The sequence below is a fragment of the Scomber japonicus genome, chromosome 24, assembly GCF_027409825.1.
Source record: "Scomber japonicus isolate fScoJap1 chromosome 24, fScoJap1.pri, whole genome shotgun sequence".
Taxonomy (NCBI): Eukaryota; Metazoa; Chordata; class Actinopteri; order Scombriformes; family Scombridae; genus Scomber; species Scomber japonicus.
Genome location: NC_070601.1, coordinates 2,078,673 through 2,102,688, shown reverse-complemented (window position 1 = coordinate 2,102,688; position 24,016 = coordinate 2,078,673). Strand labels below are relative to the sequence as shown.

At 40.6% G+C, this 24,016-nt stretch overlaps 2 protein-coding genes across 2 annotated transcripts in view; both read right to left on the bottom strand.

Moving 5' to 3' along the window:
• LOC128354618 (protein Shroom2-like) overlaps positions 1-4,999 on the bottom strand; it is a 33,384-nt gene extending 28,385 nt beyond the window's left edge. Inside the window, exons 1-2 of the mRNA XM_053314842.1 lie at positions 4,805-4,999; positions 2,921-3,069 (exon numbers count right to left, since the gene is read on the bottom strand). Of these exons, the coding sequence (XP_053170817.1) occupies positions 2,921-3,069; positions 4,805-4,999 (344 nt within the window). The remainder of the gene's footprint in view (positions 1-2,920; positions 3,070-4,804) is intronic.
• Positions 5,000-6,816: 1,817 nt separating this feature from the next.
• Positions 6,817-21,653, bottom strand: LOC128354615 (uncharacterized). The gene is given in 19 exon segments (XM_053314835.1): positions 6,817-7,367; positions 7,677-7,723; positions 8,057-8,230; positions 8,421-8,594; positions 8,687-10,487; positions 10,637-10,865; positions 11,025-11,103; positions 12,347-12,469; positions 12,563-12,652; positions 15,486-16,032; positions 16,342-16,388; positions 16,722-16,895; positions 16,945-17,259; positions 17,352-19,122; positions 19,275-19,521; positions 20,782-20,857; positions 21,115-21,228; positions 21,349-21,471; positions 21,565-21,653. Coding segments are annotated over 19 exon segments (6,771 nt in total).
• Positions 21,654-24,016: the final 2,363 nt, after the last annotated feature.

Sequence of the window (24,016 nt, the reverse complement as noted above, 5' to 3'; positions counted from 1 at the left end):
ATAAACATACAGTTAAACACACAAATGCACTTTAAAAAAAATAAAGTTAAAATATGGATAATATGTGTTTTAACTGTATAGTTTATTTAACATCATTAAGATTGAGTTTCCAGATTTTATTTTAATTATAATTTTTCTCTGTATGAATGAAATGTTTTATCTTTTTTGTTAATATAAAGTTGAGCATAAATGACACGAGCCTCCAGCAGGTGGAGCTAATTCTTCTATCAGAGGTTTATTATCTGCAGAAGCAAATATTAATAGTATATTGTGTAAATAGTTTGAAAGTAAAGGTTTGAATATATATTTATAGATCACATGACTGTCCACCTGTGTTTTGTTTTATATTTAACCCATAAATATACTATCTTCAACCTCCCAAAACTAAAATCACATTGCCACTGGGCTAAAGGTCGACCCTTCCTGTCTCCCAGCCCCGCCACAATAAAAGCTGCACTGGTTTGAGGCTGGTGAGGTTTTGGTGGGTCAGTGTTGAACCAGCTGATAGAAGGGGCTCGACTCTCCTCTCTTTCCTTCCCTCTCCTCCTCTCTTTCCTTCCCTCTCCTCTCCTCCTCTTATCCTATCCTCTCCTCTCTTTCATCTCCTCATCTCACCTCCTCCTTTCTTTCCCCTCACCTCCTCACTTCTCCTCTCTTCCTCTCTTTCCTCCCCTCTCCTCTCTCCTCCCTCTCCTCCTCTCCTCTCTCTCCTCTTCACTCCTCCTCCTCTCCTCTCTTTCCTCTCCTCCCCTCTATTACTCTCTTCTCTTTCCTCTCCTCTCTTCTCCTCCCCCTCCTCTTCCTCCCCTCCTCCTCCTCTCCTCTCCCTCTCTTTCCTCCTCCTCCTCTTCCTCTCCTCCCCTCCCCTCCCCTCTCTTTCCTCTCATCTCCTTTCCTCTTTCCTCTTCTCCTCCTCTTCCTCCTCTCCTCCTTTCCTCTCCTCTCCTCCTCTTCTCTCCTCTTCTCTCCTCCTCCTCTCCTCTCCTCTCTTTCCTCTCCTATCTTTCCTCTCCTCTCCTCCTCTTCTCCTCCTCTCCTCTTTCCCATCCTCTCATCTCCTCTCTCCTCCTGTCTTTCCTCTCCACTCCTCTCTTTCCTCTCCTCTCCTCTCCTCCTCTCCTCTCTCCTCCTGTCTTTCCTCTCCTCTCCTCTCCTCTCTTTCCTCTCCTCCCCTCTATTACTCTCTTCTCTTTCCTGTCCTCTCTTCTCCCCCCTCCTCTTCCTCCCCTCCTCCTCCTCTCATCTTCTCCTCCTCTCCTCTCCTCTCCCTCTCTTTCCTCCTCCTCCCCCTCCTCTCCTCCCCTCCCCTCCCCTCTCTTTCCTCTCATCTCCTTTCCTCTTTCCTCTTCTCCTCCTCTTCCTCCTCTCCTCCTTTCCTCTCCTCTCCTCCTCTTCTCTCCTCTTCTCTCCTCCTCCTCTCCTCTCCTCTCTTTCCTCTCCTCTCTTTCCTATCCTCTCATCTCCTCTCCTCTCCTCTTCCTCTCTTTCCTCTCCTCCTCCTCCTCCTCCTCCTCTACTTTCTTCTCCTCTCCCTCTCCTCTCCTCTCCTCTCCTCCTCTCCTCCTCCTCTCATCTAGGAATCATTATCTACACTCTGAAATAACAGTGTTGGCTGGAGCTCAACTGCTTCAACAATACCCGCTTTTGTTTTTACCCTCAGTGGGCAAACAAGCAGCGAGAGGCGAGAGGCCCCCTGAGTGAGGCTCAGTCGACCCCCCCTCACCCCCCCCCCACTCCCCACACTCCCCCCTTCATACAAGAAGAAGAAGCATGATGGGAGTTTTACACAGACTGGGCTTAAAATCGGTAAATTTCATCTTCAGATTTTGATTAAACGCATCAAAAAGTCACCAAATGACATCATTAAGTGGCTTTGACCTTTGACCTCCTAATTAGCAGGTGTTCATTGACACAACACCAACTGATAAACTACACAATCATTAATACAGCTGAGCAGAAATGTGTTGAAGACTGATCATATTTGTAATCTTTATTTATTAATTGTTTAGTTCCTGATTGACTCTATTTCACTGAGGCAAAGCTCGGGTGTTTCTAAGTGTGTTTTAGACAACATTAAACATATGATACAAAGTGAATGTGCAAGAAATCAGGGTCTTATAGCAGCTTTAGTGTTCAAAAATGTCAAATAACTGTGAATAAAAGCAGACTGATTTAATGAGACTCTTTAATCTATGAATAAGTTAACATGCAAACTATTTTAATTCTGTTTTATTGTCCAATTTATTCCCTTTAGTTCTTCTAGAGTTCTTTTGTATGCCAAACATGTCCAACCTACCATACCCATAAAGGACCGTGTGTCTGCAGGTTTTTGTTCCAACCGACGTGATTCGACCGACCAATCAGCCGTCTGAAGACTGAGATCAGCTGATTCAATGATTCAATGAGTCGAGCCTGGTGAGCTTCTGATTGGTAGGAATGAAAACCTGCAGCCACATTATGAACCTTTATGGAACAGTTTGGACATTGCTGATGTTTGCAGACTAAGGTCATGAGTACACGTAGCTGGGTATTTATAAAAACTAATTACCCCCCCCCCCCCCCTCCCTGTTTTCATTAATAACATCGTGCACACATTTTCATCTGCACAAACCTGCATAAATAACCTGCATAAAGCCTAAACAAAGGTTGCACACCCAGCGTTAATGCATTTTTTATTGCATACTGTGACACGAAAATGAGTTTTCCCAAATCTCCACTTTGACGGGAGTTTTCAGAAATAATCATTTTCAGTGACCTAAACGTTTTTAGTGTAGACGAAAGGTAAAAAACGTGAAAATATATCAGTTTTTCCAGATACCCAACAACCCTAACCCTAACCCTAACAACTGTTTTTCTCTTTGTTTGTAGCTGCTCAGACCGGCCACGCTCGAAGGACAGGTTGAGTCAACGTGGTTCCTACCTTCGGACCACCAGGGTCAGGGTCTTGTGGGAGCTCTTCACCAGGCAGATGGCTTCCTGACGGGAGCCGCCGAGGGTGACGGCGTTCACGCTAACCATCTCATCACCGGCCTGGAGACGGACCGCCGACGCCACGCTGCCCTCCTCAACCTGCAACACACACACACACACACACACACACACACACACACACACACACACACACACACACACACACACACACACACACACACACACACACTGATTTCTAAGCAGTTTGGTCTTCTAATATAGTTCTAATGTCTGCAGCAAGGTGAGTTTATTACATCTCAAAATGAATCTAAAAGAAAATCTTAATAAAACAATATCAAGACAAAAAAGTGGAAGATAGCTTGACTGACACGTCTGAGCTGGTCAATATAATATGCAAAGTACTATTTAGTATGCAACATCCACATAATATCCACATGAAGCAGAAGCACCTGTGGAGCCCCGAAACCCGAGAGCCCTGATTAAAAATGTATCCCTGCACCACCTGTAACCTGAGTGCTGCACGAAAGCTGCAGTTCACACCAGCAGATCATCAGGAGCTCTGCAGGAAGAACTATTAACACTGCTCAGGGCTACAGCAACTTTTTATCAGCCTAGAGCACAAAGTAGCATCATTAAATGTCTTATTTTGTCCAATAAAGAATCTAAAACCTGCACATATTCAATGTACTATCATTTAAGAGCAAGAAAAACAGCTAATTCTCACCTTTAAGAACCGAGAACCATCAAATCTTTGGCAATACTGCTTAAAAAATGACTTAAACAGGTGTCAATTCATCTTCTTTGGCTCTACTAATCAATGAATCATTGACACCTAGACTCTAATTAAAGCAGAGTTCATTTTAAAGCCTCTTCTTTTAGATTTATTGACTCTTGAATTGATGTTTTGCTGCAGTATCAATCAGCTTGACCTCAACACTTTAATTAGAGTCCAGAATTTGAACCTGAAGTGTAATTTCTAACACAGCTGTGGTGATTTAGATGATGAGACTTGGAGAAGCATAAGAAGCAGTTTAACTCTGCTGTAATTTAAAAGGTCGATGAAAGGTTGTGAAATTTGCAGCGAAAGTCTAATTAAGAATAAAAGTTGGAGCACAGAGCTCACACGTTTGGATGACGAAGGTGTTTCCAAGTCTCAATGGTCCGTATCTCACATTGAACTTGTTGCTGTGTGTTAAAAGTCTCATTGCTTCACTGTCATATGAATCAAATAGTAAAATAGTCTGAATCATATCAGCACCTTTTTTATTGCCACTGTTGCTCATGTGGGAATGTTGGGTCTCTTTAAAGTTAAAACCTGAAGAGTTCGGTTTAGAACCTGCTCTATGTGTAAGAGGCCTTGAGATAACTCTGTTGTGATTTGGCGCTATACAAATAAAGATTGATTGATTGACCTAAATACCACATGTTGATACATAATCACTCCGAAACACTGAATTATCAGACATTGAAAACCATCTTTCCTAATTTTCATGGTCTAAACAACTTTGTCACTTTGAAGCTGTGCGATTTCCAGTATATTTTTATTTTAGGGTTCATAAAAGAAGATAGAAAGAAGATAGAAAGTCATGTACTTAATATTCAAAAGCTGTATAAAAGGTGGCCTAATTTCAGTATGCTCAATTTAGATCTAAAATTTCAAGTTAAGTCAGAAACGGTGGTTCAGATCTGATCTAAAAGGCTATACCTGAGTGTAATCGATCCGATCTTTGATACAAAAACATCACTTTTAAGAAGACTTAAGATCTTTTTCATGGTTTAAATGTTGGTTTAAATCACAAACTCTCTCAGCAAAGCAGCAACTAACTTACATTATGAATCTATTTGACTGTTTTTGATGCTATTGCCCGGTTACCTTGGTGATGACCAGAGGCTCTCGGTGCTCGGTGCCTCCTCTCAGGGTGAATCCCCAAGGTGCTTTCCCTCGGAGCAGCACCTCCACCAGCTGCTCTTCATCCTGCTCCTCGTCCTCCTCATTTTCCCTCTGCTGACCCGAGCTCCTCCACCACTGCGGTCTTCTCAGGTCGTCTCTGTTGTCCAAGACGTCCATGATGCCTCTGGTTCAGTGGGCTCCATTAACATCAGTTAAACCTGCAGGGATGTTTAATTACAATTAACAACTATTGAAATCAGACCTTTTCTCCTTAAGAGTAACCATAAGCAAGTATTTTATAACTTTATATTAAGCAAAAATACTCAACATTACATGATTTCTGCTATTAATGATACTATATGCATGTTTTTTAGTCTAATATAATATTAAACTGAATATTATCAATTTTGGGCTGCTGGTTGTACATAACACGTGATTTAAATATGCCACTCTTCACTGTTTTCTGACAGTTTAAAGCACAAAACATCATTAATTTGTATTATTTGATAAAGTAATTGGAAGATGAATTGATAATGAAAACAATTGTTAGTTGCAGCTCGAATCTAAATGCTGTAATGGAGATAAAAAGATATTTTAAACACTGTATAAAGCGATTTAGTGTAGTTAGTTTATATATATTGTGGATACATTTGGCTTATTTTTACATATATATGTTTATTTGTTAGGATAAAAGCTAATTTCCCTGCTTAAAAAACAGAAAAGTTGAAGTAATTGGTGAAATGTTGAAGTGAAGTCAGCAAATGTACTGACAGTAACATTTAACTACAGATTTGATATAGGCTAAATTGATTACAGTAGCTAATTATAATGTAATATTACTCTATTTAGAAGCATTTTCAAGGCATTTAACTTACTTTTAAACGTTGTTACTTTGCAAACAAAAGCCAAAAAAACATAACCTGCAAGACGCATGAAGAAGAAATACAACAATGTTTTCCCGGTGTGGCTCCAACAGGTGGTAGCTCGCGCTCTGCTCGTCATTGACTTTATAATGAATTAATTGAAGCACTTTCGGGTCCTGAGCAGTGTTTCATGGCAGCTAAACCTCCTTCTGTCTTTCTCTGAGATGTTTCTACCGTCACAACACAACACAACACAGCTCCTCATTGACATCATCATCCCCTCCCTCAGTTACCTACGTCTGACGTCACAGTGCCCCCTGGTGGCGACGAGTAGCATCACCTGCATGTTTGTTGCCTTCAGGGGCTCCACGGAATAATCTACTTTATTATTGTTTGTTGGGGTCTTTCTTTCTTTCTTTTTTATTATAATGTAGTAATTTAACATAGTTGTATTATTACTAAAGATAGTTAGATTTATGTGGACTTGTATTTGTTCATTCAGAAGGACTCTAATCCAAACACAGGCACAGACTAAAAAAAATGAGATCTTCAAAAAGGGTTCATTTCAAGGTATTTTTATTAGATTACACAAGACCATACAGCCATCTATGATACTGCATTACTATACAGGCAGCATATGATTATACCTCTATCAAACCTATAAATCACATCAGATTACAGGAATGAGTATTTAAACATATTTACACAATGTGTTGCACCTTCACCTGGAGGGGTTTGCTGAGTTAAAAAATATTCTCACCTGACATCCTTCCAGGCACATCTCAGTACCAACCTGATGATCTAAAGTAAGTGTACTAAAAACACACACACACACACACACACACACACACACACACACACACACACACACACACACACACACACACACACACACTCACAATGACTGTTATCTGAATGTTACATTAACAGCATATGACTACAGACAACATGTAAAAGACATGTTCTTTAATAACTGCATTTAAAAACATTAAAACATTAGAAGACTATGGAATCGTGCTGTACAGAGTATTGTTGATGCTTTCGTATGAAATTGTTATTTTTTATCTGTTTTTATGTCTGTAACCAGCCTGTAAATGATGTGCTTCTCTACACAGGTGTTGACTTTGCCACTCACAGCTTACACAGAGACACTGAGGGACGAAAATACCCAAACATATCATCAGACCTGAACCCAAACGCAGGGTAGACAGGCTCGGTGAATGTGGCGTAAAAGGTGTGGAGGCGGACCAGTGCACCAGATGAGAATCCGTAGAAAGACAGAGTGCCTGCAGGACAGTCGAGATACACTGCAAGTCTGTTAGACGGAGGGAAGGGAGGATGTACATGTGTCTCTTTGTTATTGTGAATGGCAGAGTACCCATCATCAGAGCATTTCAGACTCCAGGACAGAGAATTCCCTCCAAGAAAACAGAGTTTACTGTCTCCCCTCTTTCTGATTCCTTTGTATGTCACTGCTATGTGAGCTTCTCCTTTCCTCTCCACCTCCCAGTAACAGCGACCAGTCACACCATCTTTACACAGCAGCTGTCTCCAGTGGGTGAATCTCTGTGGATGATCAGGATATGACTCCTGCTGTCTCACTGCTGTCACTTTTCTGTTGTCGTCAGACAGGAAGAGGTTTCTGTGTGCTGTTTCTGGGTCCATTACAAGTTCACAGGCATCTGAAACCATGCCAATATAATAAATACAAATATTTTAATCAAAGTCTTTGCCCCAAGGCTTCATGTAATCAATGAAACTATTATACACCACTTTTATTATCATAAAATCACTTTTCATGCCAGTGGTGTTGTTCTAACACAATTACACCTCTGCCAGGATTACCCAACATTTCAGAATTCTGACAGTTCTATTAGTCCAGAGATATTACCCAAATGGAAAGAATCTGCTGTGTTAAAATCATTGTGGCACTCCTTCATTACTGTTAATTTTGCTTCATTTTCATGAATCAAAATCAAAAAGACACTTACACTTCTGCAGACCTGGTTTCAGCCTGGAGACTCCACCATTGTCCATCCTGGAGGAGGATATACATAATCAGGCAGTAGAATAGCATATTTCTTGAATCATGCGTATATTGCTTGTCTTGGCTTGTTTTCTTGTTTGTACTGTAATGATGCAGTGGTGTGTCTAAACTATTCATAAGTAAGGTGGAGGAGCTATCAAAAATTAACTAATATCAAAAGCCTATGACATCCTTAGCTTTATTGATATCATGGAACAAAAACTCAGTCTGGTATGGATAACTCTCTAATTTTTAGGAATAACTGCACTCTAACAAAGGTTGAAATTAATACCGAAAAAGCCTACATCTTCCATAATTTTTCAGTTTGACAGCAAGTCTAGATACCTGAGTGTGTCCACTCTCCAGTGTGGATCCTCCAGAACCACCGACAGTAGTTTCTTTCCTGAGTCTCCTGGATGATTGTATCTCAGGTCCAGCTCTCTCAGATGGGAGGGGTTGGAACTCAGAGCTGAAGCCAGAGAAGAACAGCCTTCCTCTGTGATCAGACATCCTGAAAGGCTATAAAGACAGTTCCATGAAGGTTAATCCTGGTAATGTGAGGTCAAACAGCAGATGCATGAAAGTTAAATCTATGGGCTGGAGATGGGTACCAAAGGAAAGTAATGCAAGTGGTCTTTACTCTCCAATATCACCCAATGTTAAGTTGAATTTAAATTGTCCTGTTTTCAGCACAAACAGATATACTGACCTGAGAGTTTTCAGTGTACAGTGTGGACTCTTCAGTCCAGCAGAAAGCTCCTTCACTCCTGAATCTTTCAGGTTGTTGTTACTCAGGTCCAGCTCTCTCAGACTAGAGGACTCGGAGCTGAGAACTGAGGACAGAGCTGCACAGCTTCTCTTTGAGAGGTTACAGCCACCCAGCCTGAAATAATAATGAGAAAATAACAATAACTTGTTGAATATTTAAGATAATGCTATACCAAATTGACTCTTGTCAGTTATCTGGATACTTTCAGAGCTTTGTTGGAGGCTTTGACCACTGGCAGCAGCCTCAGAAGAGCCTCCTCTGAAGCAGAGTATTTCTTCAGGTCAAACACATCCAGATCTTTTTCTGATGACAGTAAGATGAAGACCAGGGCTGACCACTGAGCAGGAGACAGTCCATCTGTGGACAGACTTCCTGATTTCAGACACTGTTGGATCTCGTCCTCCAAAGAACGATCATTCAGTTCATTCAGACAGTGGAACAGATTGATGCTTTTCTCTCCAGACAGATTCTTACTGATCTTCTTCTTGATGTACTCAACTGTGTCCTGATTGGTTTGGGAGCTACTTCCTGTTTGTGTCAGCAGGCCTTGAAGGAGAATCTGATTGGTCTTCAGTGAAAGACCCAGGAGGAAGCGAAGGAACATGTCCAGGTGTCCATTTCGACTCTTTAAGGCCTCGTTCACAGCACTCTGGTAGAAACGTGTCTTTGCAGATCCGGCTTTAGTTACAGACTTCTGGGAGGTTGTTTGTTCTCCTGCTAGCAGATTGACTCCAGAGTTGATGAATGTCAGATGGACATGAAGAGCAGCCAGAAACTCCTGAACACTCAGATGGACGAAGCAGAACACCTTGTCCCGGTACAGACCTCTCTCCTCTTTAAAGACCTGTGTGAACACTCCTGAATACACTGAGGCTGCTCTGATATCGATGCCACACTCTGTCAGGTCTGATTCATAGAAGATCAGGTTGCCTTTCTGCAGCTGCTCAAAAGCCAGTTTTCCCAGAGACTCAATCATCTTCCTGCTCTCTGGACTCCAGTGTGGATCTGTCTCAGCTCCTCCGTCATACTTGATGTTCTTCAGTTTGGACTGAACCACCAGGAAGTGAATGTACATCTCAGTCAGGGTCTTGGGCAGCTCTCCTCTCTCTCTGCTTTTCAATTTGTCCTCCAGGACTGTAGCAGTGATCCAACAGAAGACTGGGATGTGGCACATGATGTGGAGGCTTCGTGATGTCTTGATGTGACAGATGATGGTGCTGGCCTGCTTCTTTTCCCTGAATCTCTTCCTGAAGTACTCCTTCTTCTGTGGGTCAGTGAACCCTCTAACCTCTGTCACCATGCCAACACACTCAGGAGGGATCTGATTGGCTGCTGCAGGTCGTGTGGTTATCCAGAGGCGAGCAGAGGGAAGCAGTTTCCCACTGATGAGGTTTGTCAGCAGCACATCCACTGAGGTGGATTCTGTAACATCAGTCAGGATCTCATTGTTGTGGAAGTCCAGAGGAAGTCGACACTCATCCAGACCGTCGAAGATGAACACAACCTGGAACTCTTCAAACCTGCAGATTCCTGCTTCTTTGGTTTCAGGAAAGAAGTGATGAACAAGTTCCACAAAGCTGTACTTTTTCTCTTTCACCACATTCAGCTCTCTGAAAGTGAATGGAAATGTGAAGTGTATGTCCTGGTTGGCTTTGTCTTCAGCCCAGTCCAGAGTGAACTTCTGTGTTAAGACTGTTTTCCCAATGCCAGCCACTCCCTTTGTCATCACTGTTCTGATTGGTTCATCTCTTCCAGGTAAGGCTTTGAAGATGTCTTTATGTCTGATTGGAGTTTCTGGTCTGGCTGGTTTCCTGAAAGCAGTTTCAATCTGTCTGACCTCATGTTCATCATTGACCTCTGCAGTCCCTCCCTCTGTGATGTAGAGCGGTGTGTAGATCTGATTCAGAAGGGTTGGGTTTCCTGCTTTAGTGATCCCCTCAAACAGACACTGGAACTTCTGCTGCAGGTTAGACTTGAGTTTACACTGACACCTGTCAGCACGAGTTCCTAAATGAACACATTAGAAATTAGATCAATAATTGATTAATAAATGGAATATGATAGTTTAATTCCCCTAAAGAATATATATATTAACATATTTTCCTCCACATGGCTCTTTTATCCATAATTTGAATTCTTTATAGATATCTTCTTACTGATCTCCAGACAGTCAGCCAGATCCTCCTGTTTCATTCTCCTCAGGAAGTGCAGTGTGATCTTCAGCAATGCATCTCTACTGCTCCTCCTCTGCTCTTCCTCCTCACCGTCCAACATCTCCTCATCCTCCCTCTGACTCTCTGAGCATTTTGGGTAATCTGGACTCAGGACCTTCTGCATCTTCTTCAGCTCGTTCTTCATAAACCTGCTGATGTTTTCCTCCAGCAGCTGGAACAGAATAATAAATGAATGACAATCAAACCAAAATCATGAAGAAAACATCAGATCCATGTTGGACACACTGACAATCCACTGGTCTACAAAGTGCAGCATGGAGATGATTGTGAACAGAATAGATGTAAAAGTAGTTGTTGTATATGTACTGACCATAAATATGGAGTCCAGGTCTGTTTGATGCTGCTGGGCAGACTGACCACTGGGAACCTCTGAGCTCTCCTGGTCCACTCTGTGGAGGAATCATGAAGAATGAGCTCACATTATGTCTGTCCACACAGAGACAAACACAAGCTAAAGGTCCATCAAGTGATACTTGAACAGAGAATCAGATGACTCCCTGTAGTGGTGCTGATCCCACTAAGAATCAACAGCTTCATCTGTTTGTAGCTTTTAGCTCAGAGTCAGTTTGGTTTAGTCCCAAGCTCTCCATCACTCACTGCACAATGCTGAAGTGCCTTGGAGCAAGGCAGCTAGAGCCAGTTTATGGTTGTATCAGACTGGTTTCACTGGACAGCTCCCAGTGTGATTGTGTTTGACTTAGTGCTGCTGAAATACACTGCTGCTGCTCAGGGAACCTTTACAGATTAAAACTTTAAAACATCACCAACGAGATACATTTTAACAGATTTATTGACAGAATTTGAATGAATTGTGTATTCTTGATGCGGAGTGATTCTTGATGCGGTGTGGGGAGATCAGACGAAGGATCCGCCACTGCGCCCGGGCAGTGACGAACCCCTAGGAACCTGTGAGAGAGGAGAGACGAACAGAAGAGAGGGCGAGGGGGAGGGAAACTCCAAAGCGAGAGTGAACGAGGGGGAAGGTTTTAGGTCTGTTTATATAGGAGCCGGAAGGGGTGTAATTGGTGTGTGTTCCCGCTCCTGAAACTGTGCTTATCAAGCTTCGATTAATTGGTGAAACATAATGAAAGTTTCAAACAGCAGCTATGGTGCTGATGCTGGAGAGAAGCAGCCCTCTACACCCACTGACAACAACATGAAAACAAAAGTCATCTGTATATAAATTCAGTTTACTGCTGGAAGTGAAATGTCCTCAAGACTCCCTGAGGTAAGTGTGCTAAAATGTTTCAGTCACAAAGATTACTTCTGAGTTCTGTGTCTTATTTACATTTGAAATATCAACCAAAAAAATGTCTCAAATGATTCGACCAACAACTATTTATCCTCTTTTAGATTTAAGCTTGTATAGTCCTGATTTTAGTACTGAAAACAACTTACTTTTGATCAGATGAATGTCTCTGTTTTAAATTAATAATAGCGCCCTTTGAGTTGTCGCTCTTGAAGGACAAACAACTGGGTTCAGGTCCAGGAGAGTCTGGTCTCTGATGGATCCTGGAAGAAAACCAGCACTGATGAAGTTATTTGAGCTCATATATTCAGTAAGATTTTCTCTGGATAAGAAACTAATTGATTAAAGAAACACTTTAAAATTACCAGATACCAAGAACTCACATTTGATCAGATGAATGTCTTTGTTTAAAGTCAATAACAGCACCCGTGGACCGGTCGCTCTTGAGGGACACACAGCTGGGTTCAGGTTCAGGTCCAGGTTCAGGTCTGTGCTGCCTCCTTGTGCTTAAACATAACACGCACAGAGCTTTGAGTGTGAATAATGATAATGGTGAACAGTGACGGACAGTGACGGACAGTTAGAGACCCTCATCTCACCTCTGAGCTTTGGTCTGGCTGTCATGTTCCTCACACAGAGAGGGTTTAGAGGGAGGGGCTCCCTCCTCTCTGTCCTCACTCTGATCCATGCTGCAGAAGTCACATCCACATCAGTCACACAGAGAAAGCTTCTACTATCAGTCCACTAGATGGCGTCATGAAGCTGCAGTGAAGTTAAGAGTGGCAAAGTAACTTGAACTATTAAAGGGAGTTTACATGGAAGATTATAATTCAATATTTAAAAACAATCCAAATTCAAAGTATAAAGAAATTTGACTCAAAAATATTGGAAAGATAACAGTAAACATATGACAAACTACAGTCATATATTTTGGTCATGTAAACGTATAAGTTGTTACCATTATTTTAAATAGGTATTTCTCAAAATAAAAACCCACTATTCCAATTACTTTGAAAAATACCAAAGGAAATCAAGAGGAAACATTCTCACTTGTTCCTTTTAATAAGGGTAGTAATCATGAAACATATTTCAAGGAACTGATTAAAATATAATGACCTAATTAACTCCGAATGGAAGGATCTTGTAAATTAAATACATGGAAAAGAAAAAAAAACCCAAAACCATACAATACTATACAAACATCAACTACAAACATCTGACAGAAAGAAACAAACCCTGAAGTTACCAAAGAAAAAGGTAAAGTATTAAACAAAACAAACTTACAGTTAACCGTCCAAGTATGTAGTATGCAGACTGGTCAGACTGGTTGGACAATATTTCAGTTACGGTAAAGATTATATTAAAAACATGAGATGCTTCCTCATTGAACGGCTGTTTGAATGTTTGAAAGCTGGAGTTCATGAATCACTGCTTACAGAGTAGAGTCACACTGACAAACATTAAATGAAACTAATCAGATCAATTAATCGACTGTAAAATATCTTTAGCTTTGATGTTATAACACTTGACTCCTTTACACCTTGTTTGTCTTCGATATGTTCACTGGACAAACACTTTTAAATGTGCTGATGATCATCTTTAAGAATAATCATTGATAAATAATCAGTACATTTAAAAAGGTATCTAATATGTGGTTTAAATATGTCGTATGACTTTTCATTGATTGCATTCTTTCAGTTTGATGAGAGACTACATTACATATTCAACTGCTGTAAATACTGACGTTAACAGTGATATTGATGTTTCTAAACTTACTGATATGGAATCATAGATACATAATGAGAGTATTTACTACCCACATTGAGTCACTACAACACTACATTACACTGATATGTGTCTGACAGGAATCACCTTTTAGGATCAATATGTACAGTGTGTATACATGGAGGAGAAATTACACTCACTGGCACACATTTAGTGAATTTGAAAGGAGACTTCATTAATTTTCAGTAAATTTGACACCAATAAACAACATTTAAAAAGAGTCTGTTATCCATCAGTTACTAAAGAGAAAGTTAAAGTATGAAACGAAGCAAACTTACAGTGAACAGTCCAAACTGAAGACTCTTGACGTTTGTCAGAAATGTGTTTACCACAGGTGAGCTGTTCACTGGAATAAGCTCCACCTGTAGAGGAGGCGGGATAGATAGGAAGACACATGATAACAGTCTGTGAATGTTTTTGACTGATTTAGTTTTTCGTGTATTTATTGTTGTATTGATGGTTTCTCAGTGTTTAACTAAAGTTTAGCTTCTCTTCACATGATGAGTTATTATGTGTAACAGCACACATTGAGATTCATGAGATTAATTGAGAGGTATAAAACATATTTGCTGACATTTGTAAAGTTATTTCTTCACATCAATAATTGCCCTTTCTCCTCTATTACAGAACACATCACAGATCAAATAGAAATAATCTCTGATAATAATAAAGAATGATATTTCTGTTCGAAATAATGACTTTTAAAACCACCTCACTGTTTAAAGTCTGTGTAAAGTAAGCATAAATATGTGTTCTGAGTTTGACATACCACAGAAAAGTATGTTGTTAACCACCCTGCCAAATATATGAAATTAGGCTCCAAAGTTGTGTAAAAATCAGCCTCTTTCTCTGCTCCCAAATGCAGCTGAACCTCCTTCTGTCTCTCTGAGATGTTTCTGCCGTCACAACACAACACAGCTCCTCATTGACATCATCATCATCCCCTCCCTCAGTTACCTACGTCTGATGTCACAGTGCCCCCTGGTGGCGAAGAGTAGCGTCACCTGAATATTAGTTGCCTTCAAGTGCTCCACGGAATAATCTTCTTTATTATTGTTTGCTGGGGTCTTTCTTTCCTCCTTTCTTTCTTTTTTATTATAATGTAGTAATTTAACATAGTTGTATTATTACTTTAGATTTATGTGGACTTGTGTTTGTTCATTCAGAAGGACTCTTATCCGAACACAGGCACAGACTAAAAAAAATGAGATCTTCAAAAAGGGTTCATTTCAAGGTATTTTTATTAGATTACACAAGACCATACAGCCATCTATGATACTGCATCACTATACAGGCAGCATATGATTATACCTCTATCAAACCTATAAATCACATCAGATTACAGGAATGAGTATTTAAACATATTTACACAATGTGTTGCACCTTCACCTGGAGGGATTTGCTGAGTTAAAAAATATTTTCACCTGACATCCTTCCAGGCACATCTCAGTACCAACCTGATGATCTAAAGTAAGTGTACTAAAAAAAAAACACACACACACACACTCACAATGACTGTTATCTGAATGTTACATTAACAGCATATGACTACAGACAAGATGTAAAAGACATGTTCTTTAATAACTGCATTTAAAAACATTAAAACATTAGAAGACTATGGAATCGTGCTGTACAGAGTATTGTTGATGCTTTCGTATGAAATTGTTATTTTTTATCTGTTTTTATGTCTGTAACCAGCCTGTAAATGATGTGCTGCTCTACACAGCTGCCACTCACAGCTCACACAGAGACACTGAGGCACCAAAACACCCAAACTTATCATCAGACCTGAACCCAAACGCAGGGTATACAGGCTCAGTGAATGTGGCGTAAAAGGTGTGGAGGTGGACCAGTGCACCAGATGAGAATCCGTAGAAAGACAGAGTGCCTGCAGGACAGTCGAGATACACTGCAAGTCTGTTAGACAGAGAGTAGGGAGGATGTACATGTGTCTCTTTGTCATTGTGAATGGCAGAGTACCCATCATCAGAGCATTTCAGACTCCAGGACAGAGAATTCCCTCCAAGAAAACAGATTTTGTTGTCACCCCCCTTTCTGATTCCTTTGTATGTCACTGCTATGTGAGCTTCTCCTCTCCTCTTCACCTCCCAGTAACAGCGACCAGTCAGACCTTCTTTACACAGCAGCTGTCTCCAGTGGGTGAATCTCTGTGGATGATCAGGATGTGACTCCTGCTGTCTCACTGCTATCACTTTTCTGTTGTCGTCAGACAGGAAGAGGTTTCTGTGTGCTGTTTCTGGGTCCATTACAAGTTCACAGGCATCTGAAACCATGCCAATATAATAAATACAAATATTTTAATCAAAGTCTTTGCCCCAAGGCTTCATTTAATCAATGAAACTATTATACACCACTTTTATTATCATAAAATCACTTTTCATGCCAGTGGTGTTGTTCTAACACAATTACACCTCTGCCAGGATTACCCAACATTTCATAATTCTGACAGTTCTATTAGTCCAGAGATATTACCCAAATGGAAAGAATCTGCTGTGTTAAAATCATTGTGGCACTCCTTCATTACTGTTAATTTTGCTTCATTTTCATGAATCAAAATCAAAAAGACACTTACACTTCTGCAGACCTGGTTTCAGCCTGGAGACTCCACCATTGTCCATCCTGGAGGAGGATATACACAATCAGGCAGTAGAATAGCATATTTCTTGAATCATGCGTATATTGCTTGTCTTGGCTTGTTTTCTTGTTTGTACTCTAATGATGCAGTGGTGTGTCTAAACTATTCATAAGTAAGGTGGAGGAGCTATCAAAAATTAACTAATATCAAAAGCCTACGACATCCTTAGTTTTATTGATATCATGGAACAAAAACTCAATCTGGTATGGATAACTCTCTCATTTTTAGGAATAACTGCACTCTAACAAAGGTTGAAATTAATACCGAAAAAGCCTACATCTTCCATAATTTTTCAGTTTGACAGCAAGTCTTGATACCTGAGTATGTCCAGTCTCCAGTATGGATCCTCCAGAACCACAGACAGTAGTTTCTTTCCTGAGTCTCCTGGATGATTGTATCTCAGGTCCAGCTCTCTCAGATGGGAGGGGTTGTAACTCAGGGCTGAAGCCAGAGAAGAACAGCCTTCCTCTGTGATCAGACATCCTGAAAGGCTATAAAGACAGTTCCATGAAGGTTAATCCTGGTAATATGAGGTCAAACAGCAGATGCATGAAAGTTAAATCTATGGGCTGGAGATGGGTACCAAAGGAAAGTAATGCAAGTGGTCTTTACTCTCCAATATCACCCAATGTGAAGTTGAATTTAAATTGTCCTGTTTTCAGCACAAACAGATATACTGACCTGAGAGTTTTCAGTGTACAGTGTGGACTCTTCAGTCCAGCAGAAAGCTCCTTCACTCCTGAATCTTTCAGGTTGTTGTTACTCAGGTCCAGCTCTCTCAGACTAGAGGACTCGGAGCTGAGAACTGAGGACAGAGCTGCACAGCTTCTCTTTGAGAGGTTACAGCCACCCAGCCTGAAATAATAATGAGAAAATAACAATAACTTGTTGAATATTTAAGATAATGCTATACCAAATTGACTCTTGTCAGTTATCTGGATACTTACAGAGCTTTGTTGGAGGCTTTGACCACTGGCAGCAGCCTCAGAAGAGCCTCCTCTGAAGCAGAGTATTTCTTCAGGTCAAACACATCCAGATCTTTTTCTGATGACAGTAAGATGAAGACCAGAGCTGACCACTGAGCAGGAGACAGTCCATCTGTGGACAGACTTCCTGATTTCAGATACTGTTGGATCTCGTCCTCCAAAGAACGATCATTCAGTTCATTCAGACAGTGGAACAGATTGATGCTTCTCTCTGCAGACAGATTCTTACTGATCTTCTTCTTGATGTACTCAACTGTGTCCTGATTGGTTTGGGAGCTACTTCCTGTTTGTGTCAGCAGGCCTTGAAGGAGAATCTGATTGGTCTTCAGTGAAAGACCCAGGAGGAAGCGAAGGAACATGTCCAGGTGTCCATTTCGACACTTTAAGGCCTCGTTCACAGCACTCTGGTAGAAACGTGTCTTTGCAGATTCGGCTTTAGTTACAGACTTCTGGGAGGTTGTTTGTTCTCCTGCTAGCAGATTGACTCCAGAGTTGATGAATGTCAGATGGACATGAAGAGCAGCCAGAAACTCCTGAACACTCAGATGGACGAAGCAGAACACCTTGTCCCGGTACAGACCTCTCTCCTCTTTAAAGATCTGTGTGAACACTCCTGAGCACACTGAGGCTGCTCTGATATCGATGCCACACTCTGTCAGGTCTGATTCATAGAAGATCAGGTTGCCTTTCTGCAGCTGCTCAAAAGCCAGTTTTCCCAGAGACTCAATCATCTTCCTGCTCTCTGGACTCCAGTGTGGATCTGTCTCAGCTCCTCCGTCATACTTGATGTTCTTCAGTTTGGACTGAACCACCAGGAAGTGAATGTACATCTCAGTCAGGGTCTTGGGGAGCTCTCCTCTCTCTCTGCTTTTCAATTTGTCCTCCAGAACTGTAGCAGTGACCCAGCAGAAGACTGGGATGTGGCACATGATGTGTAGGCTTCGTGATGTCTTGATGTGAGAGATGATGGTGCTGGCCTGCTTCTTTTCCCTGAATCTCTTCCTGAAGTACTCCTTCTTCTGTGGGTCAGTGAACCCTCTGACCTCTGTCACCATGCCAACACACTCAGGAGGGATCTGATTGGCTGCTGCAGGTCGTGTGGTTATCCAGAGGCGAGCGGAGGGAAGCAGTTTCCCACTGATGAGGTTTGTCAGCAGCACATCCACTGAGGTGGACTCTGTAACATCAGTCAGGATCTCATTGTTGTGGAAGTCCAGAGGAAGTCGACACTCATCCAGACCGTCGAAGATGAACACAACCTGGAACTCTTCAAACCTGCAGATTCCTGCTTCTTTGGTTTCAGGAAAGAAGTGATGAACAAGTTCCACCAAGCTGTACTTTTTCTCTTTCAGCACATTCAGCTCTCTGAAAGTGAATGGAAATGTGAAGTGTATGTCCTGGTTGGCTTTGTCTTCAGCCCAGTCCAGAGTGAACTTCTGTGTTAAGACTGTTTTCCCAATGCCAGCCACTCCCTTTGTCATCACTGTTCTGATTGGTTCATCTCTTCCAGGTAAGGCTTTGAAGATATCTTTATGTCTGATTGGAGTTTCTGGTCTGGCTGGTTTCCTGAAAGCAGTTTCAATCTGTCTGACCTCATGTTCATCATTGACCTCTGCAGTCCCTCCCTCTGTGATGTAGAGCGGTGTGTAGATCTGATTCAGAAGGGTTGGGTTTCCTGCTTTAGTGATCCCCTCAAACAGACACTGGAACTTCTGCTGCAGGCTAGACTTGAGTTTACACTGACACCTGTCAGCACGAGTTCCTAAATGAACACATTAGAAATTAGATCAATAATTGATTAATAAATGGAATATGATAGTTTAATTCCCCTAAAGAATATATATATTAACATATTTTCCTCCACATGGCTCTTTTATCCATAATTTGAATTCTTTATCGATATCTTCTTACTGATCTCCAGACAGTCAGCCAGATCCTCCTGTTTCATTCTCCTCAGGAAGTGCAGTGTGATCTTCAGCAATGCATCTCTACTGCTCCTCCTCTGCTCTTCCTCCTCACCGTCCAACATCTCCTCATCCTCCCTTTGACTCTCTGAGCATTCTGTGTAATCTGGACTCAGAACCTTCTGCATCTTCTTCAGCTCGTTCTTCATAAACCTGCTGATGTTTTCCTCCAGCAGCTGGAACACAATAATATATGAATGACAATCAAACCAAAATCATGAAGAAAACATCAGATCGATGTTGGACACACTGACAATCCACTGGTCTACAAAGTGCAGCATGGAGATGATTGTGAACAGAATAGATGTAAAAGTAGTTGTTGTACATGTACAGACCATAAATATGGAGTCCAGGTCTGTTTGATGCTGCTGGGCAGACTGACCACTGGGAACCTCTGAGCTCTCCTGGTCCACTCTGTGGAGGAATCATGAAGAATGAGCTCACATTATGTCTGTCCACACAGAGACAAACACAAGCTAAAGGTCCATCAAGTGATACTTGAACAGAGAATCAGATGACTCCCTGTAGTGGTGCTGATCCCACTAAGAATCAACAGCTTCGTCTGTTTGTAGCTTTCAGCTCAGAGTCAGTTTGGTTTAGTCCCAAGCTCTCCATCACTCACTGCACAATGCTGAAGTGCCTTGGAGCAAGGCAGCTAGAGCCAGTTTATGGTTGTATCAGACTGGTTTCACTGGACAGCTCCCAGTGTGATTGTGTTTGACTTAGTGCTGCTGAAATACACTGCTGCTGCTCAGGGAACCTTTACAGATTAAAACTTTAAAACATCACCAACGAAATACATTTTAACAGATTTATTGACAGAATTTGAATGAATTGTGTGTGGGGAGATCAGACGAAGGATCCGCCGCTGCGCCCGGGCAGTGACGAACCCCTAGGAACCTGTGAGAGAGGAGAGAACAGAAGAGAGGGCGAGGGGGAGGGAAACTCCAAAGCGAGAGTGAACAAGGGGGAAGCTGTTAGGTCTGTTTATATAGGAGCCGGAAGGGGTGTAATTGGTGTGTGTTCCTGCTCCTGAAACTGTGCTTATCAAGCTTTGATTAATTGGTGAAACATAATGAAAGTTTCAAACAGCAGCTATGGTGCTGATGCTGGAGAGAAGCAGCCCTCTACACCCACTGACAACAACATGAAAACAAAAGTCATCTGTATGTAAATTCAGTTTACTGCTGGAAGTGAAATGTCCTCAAGACTCCCTGAGGTAAGTGTGCTAAAATGTTTCAGTCACAAAGATTACTTCTGAGTTCTGTGTCTTATTTACATTTGAAATATCAACCAAAAAAATGTCTCAAATGATTCAACCAACAACTATTTATCCTGTTTTAGATTTAAGCTTGTATAGTCCTGATTTTAGTACTGAAAACAACTTACTTTTGATCAGATGAATGTCTCTGTTTTAAATCAATAACAGCGCCCTTTGAGTTGTCGCTCTTGAAGGACAAACAACTGGGTTCAGGTCCAGGGGAGTCTGGTCTCTGCTGGATCCTGGAAGAAAACCAGCACTGATGAAGTTATTTGAGCTCACATATATGGTAAGATTCTCTACCTAATTGATTAAAGAAACACTGTATTTCATTGTCCTCTACCTTCATCTGGTTAATGTCAGTCTGGTTACTGCTCTCTGTGTTGTGTGTCTTGCTTTGTATTGTACTGCTTCCCCTTTGTCTGTCAAAGCACTTCCTAAACTTTGTTTTTAAAAGGTATTTATTATTATTATTACTTTAACATTACCAAGAACTCACATGTTGTCAAATGAATGTGTCTGTTTTAAATCAATAACAGCGCCCTTTGAGTTGTCGCTCTTGAAGGACATACAGCTGGGTTCAGGTCCAGGGGAGTCTGGTCTCTGCTGGATCCTGGAAGAAAACCAGCACTGATGAAGTTATTTGAGCTCACATATTCAGTAAGATTTTCTCTGGATAAGAAACTAATTGATTAAAGAAACACTTTAAAATTACCAGATACCAAGAACTCACATTTGATCAGATGAATGTCTTTGTTTAAAGTCAATAACAGCACCCGTGGACCGGTCACTCTTGAGGGACACACAACTGGGTTCAGGTTCAGGTCCAGGTTCAGGTCTGCGCTGCCTCCTTGTGCTTCAACATAACACGCACAGAGCTTTGAGTGTGAATAATGATAATGGTGAACAGTGACGGACAGTGACGGACAGTTAGAGACCCTCATCTCACCTCTGAGCTTCGGTCTGGCTGTCATGTTCCTCACACAGAGAGGGTTTAGAGGGAGGGGCTCCCTCCTCTCTGTCCTCACTCTGATCCATGCTGCAGAAGTCACATCCACATCAGTCACACAGAGAAAGCTTCTACTATCAGTCCACTAGATGGCGTCATGAAGCTGCAGTGAAGTTAAGAGCGGCAAAGTAACTTGAACTATTAAAGGGAGTTTACATGGAAGATTATAATTCAATATTTAAAAACAATCCAAATTCAAAGTATAAAGAAATTTGACTCAAAAATATTGGAAAGATAACAGTAAACATAGGACAAACTACAGTCATATATTTTGGTCATGTAAACGTATAAGTTGTTTCTATTATTTTAAATAGGTATTTCTCAAAATAAAAACCCACTATTCCAATTACTTTGAAAAATACCAAAGGAAATCAAGAGGAAACATTCTCACTTGTTCCTTTTAATAAGGGTAGTAATCATGAAACATATTTCAAGGAACTGATTAAAATATAATGACCTAATTAACTCCGAATGGAAGGATCTTGTAAATTAAATACATGGAAAAGAAAAAAAAACCCAAAACCATATAATACTATACAAACATCAACTACAAACATCTGACAGAAAGAAACAAACCCTGAAGTTACCAAAGAAAAAGTTAAAGTATTAAACAAAACAAACTTACAGTTAACAGTCCAAGTATGTAGTATGCAGACTGGTCAGACTGGTTGGACAATATTTCAGTTACGGTAAAGATTATATTAAAAACATGAGATGCTTCCTCATTGAACGGCTGTTTGAATGTTTGAAAGCTGGAGTTCATGAATCACTGCTTACAGAGTAGAGTCACACTGACAAACATGAAATGAAACTAATCAGATCAATTAATCGTCTGTAAAATATCTTTAGCTTTGATGTTATAACACTTGACTCCTTTACACCTTGTTTGTCTTCGATATGTTCACTGGACAAACACTTTTAAATGTGCTGATGATCATCTTTAAGAATAATAATTGATAAATAATCAGTACATTTAAAAAGGTATCTAATATGAGGTTTAAATATGTCGTATGACTTTTCATTGATTGCATTGCTTTCAGTTTGATGAGAGACTACATTACATATTCAACTGCTGTAAATACTGACGTTAACATTGATATTGATGTTTCTAAACTTACTGATATGGAATCATAGATACATAATGAGAGTATTTACTACCCACATTGAGTCACTATAACACTACATTACACTGATATGTGTCTGACAGGAATCACTTTTTAGGATCAATGCGTACACTGTGTACTGTGTATACATGGAGGAGAAATTACACTCACTGACACATTTGATTTGAAAGGAGACTTCATTAATTTTCAGTAAATTTGACACCAATAAACAACATTTAAAAAGAGTCTGTTATCCATCAGTTACTAAAGAGAAAGTTAAAGTATGAAACGAAGCAAACTTACAGTGAACAGTCCAAACTGAAGACTCTTGACGTTTGTCAGAAATGTGTTTACCACAGGTGAGCTGTTCACTGGAATAAGCTCCACCTGTAGAGGAGGCGGGACAGATAGGAAGACACATGACAACAGTCTGTGAATGTTTTTGACTGATTTAGTTTTTCGTGTATTTATTGTTGTATTGATGGTTTCTCAGTGTTTAACTAAAGTTTAGCTTCTCTTCACATGATGAGTTATTATGTGTAACAGCACACTTTGAGATTCATGAGATTAATTGAGAGGTATAAAACATATTTGCTGACATTTGTAAAGTTATTTCTTCACATCAATAATTGCCCTTTCTCCTCTATTACAGAACACATCACAGATCAAATAGAAATAATCTCTGATAATAATAAAGAATGATATTTCTGTTCGAAATAATGACTTTTAAAACCACCTCACTGTTTAAAGTCTGTGTAAAGTAAGAATAAATATGTGTTCTGAGTTTGACATACCACAGAAAAGTATGTTGTTAACCATCCTGCCAAATATATGAAATTAGGCTCCAAAGTTGTGTAAAAATCAGCCTCTTTCTCTGCTCCCAAATGCAGCTGAACCTCCTTCTGTCTCTCTGAGATGTTTCTACCGTCACAACACAACACAACACAACACAGCTCCTCATTGACGTCATCATCATCCCCTCCCTCAGTTACCTATGTCTGACGTCACAGTGCCCCCTGGTGGCGACGAGTAGCGTCACCTGAATGTTTGTTGCCTTCAGGTGCTCCACGGAATAATCTACTTTGTTATTGTTTGTTTGGGTATTTCTTTCTTTCTTTCTTTCTTTCTTTCTTTCTTTCTTTCTTTTTTATTATGATGTAGTAATTTAACATAGCATATTACTTTAGATTTGTGTGGACTTGTATTAGTTCATTCAAATGTACTCTAATCGAAACACAGGCACAGACTAAATTGATTAAATAAAGCCTTAGGGTGTATGATCTTTCTAA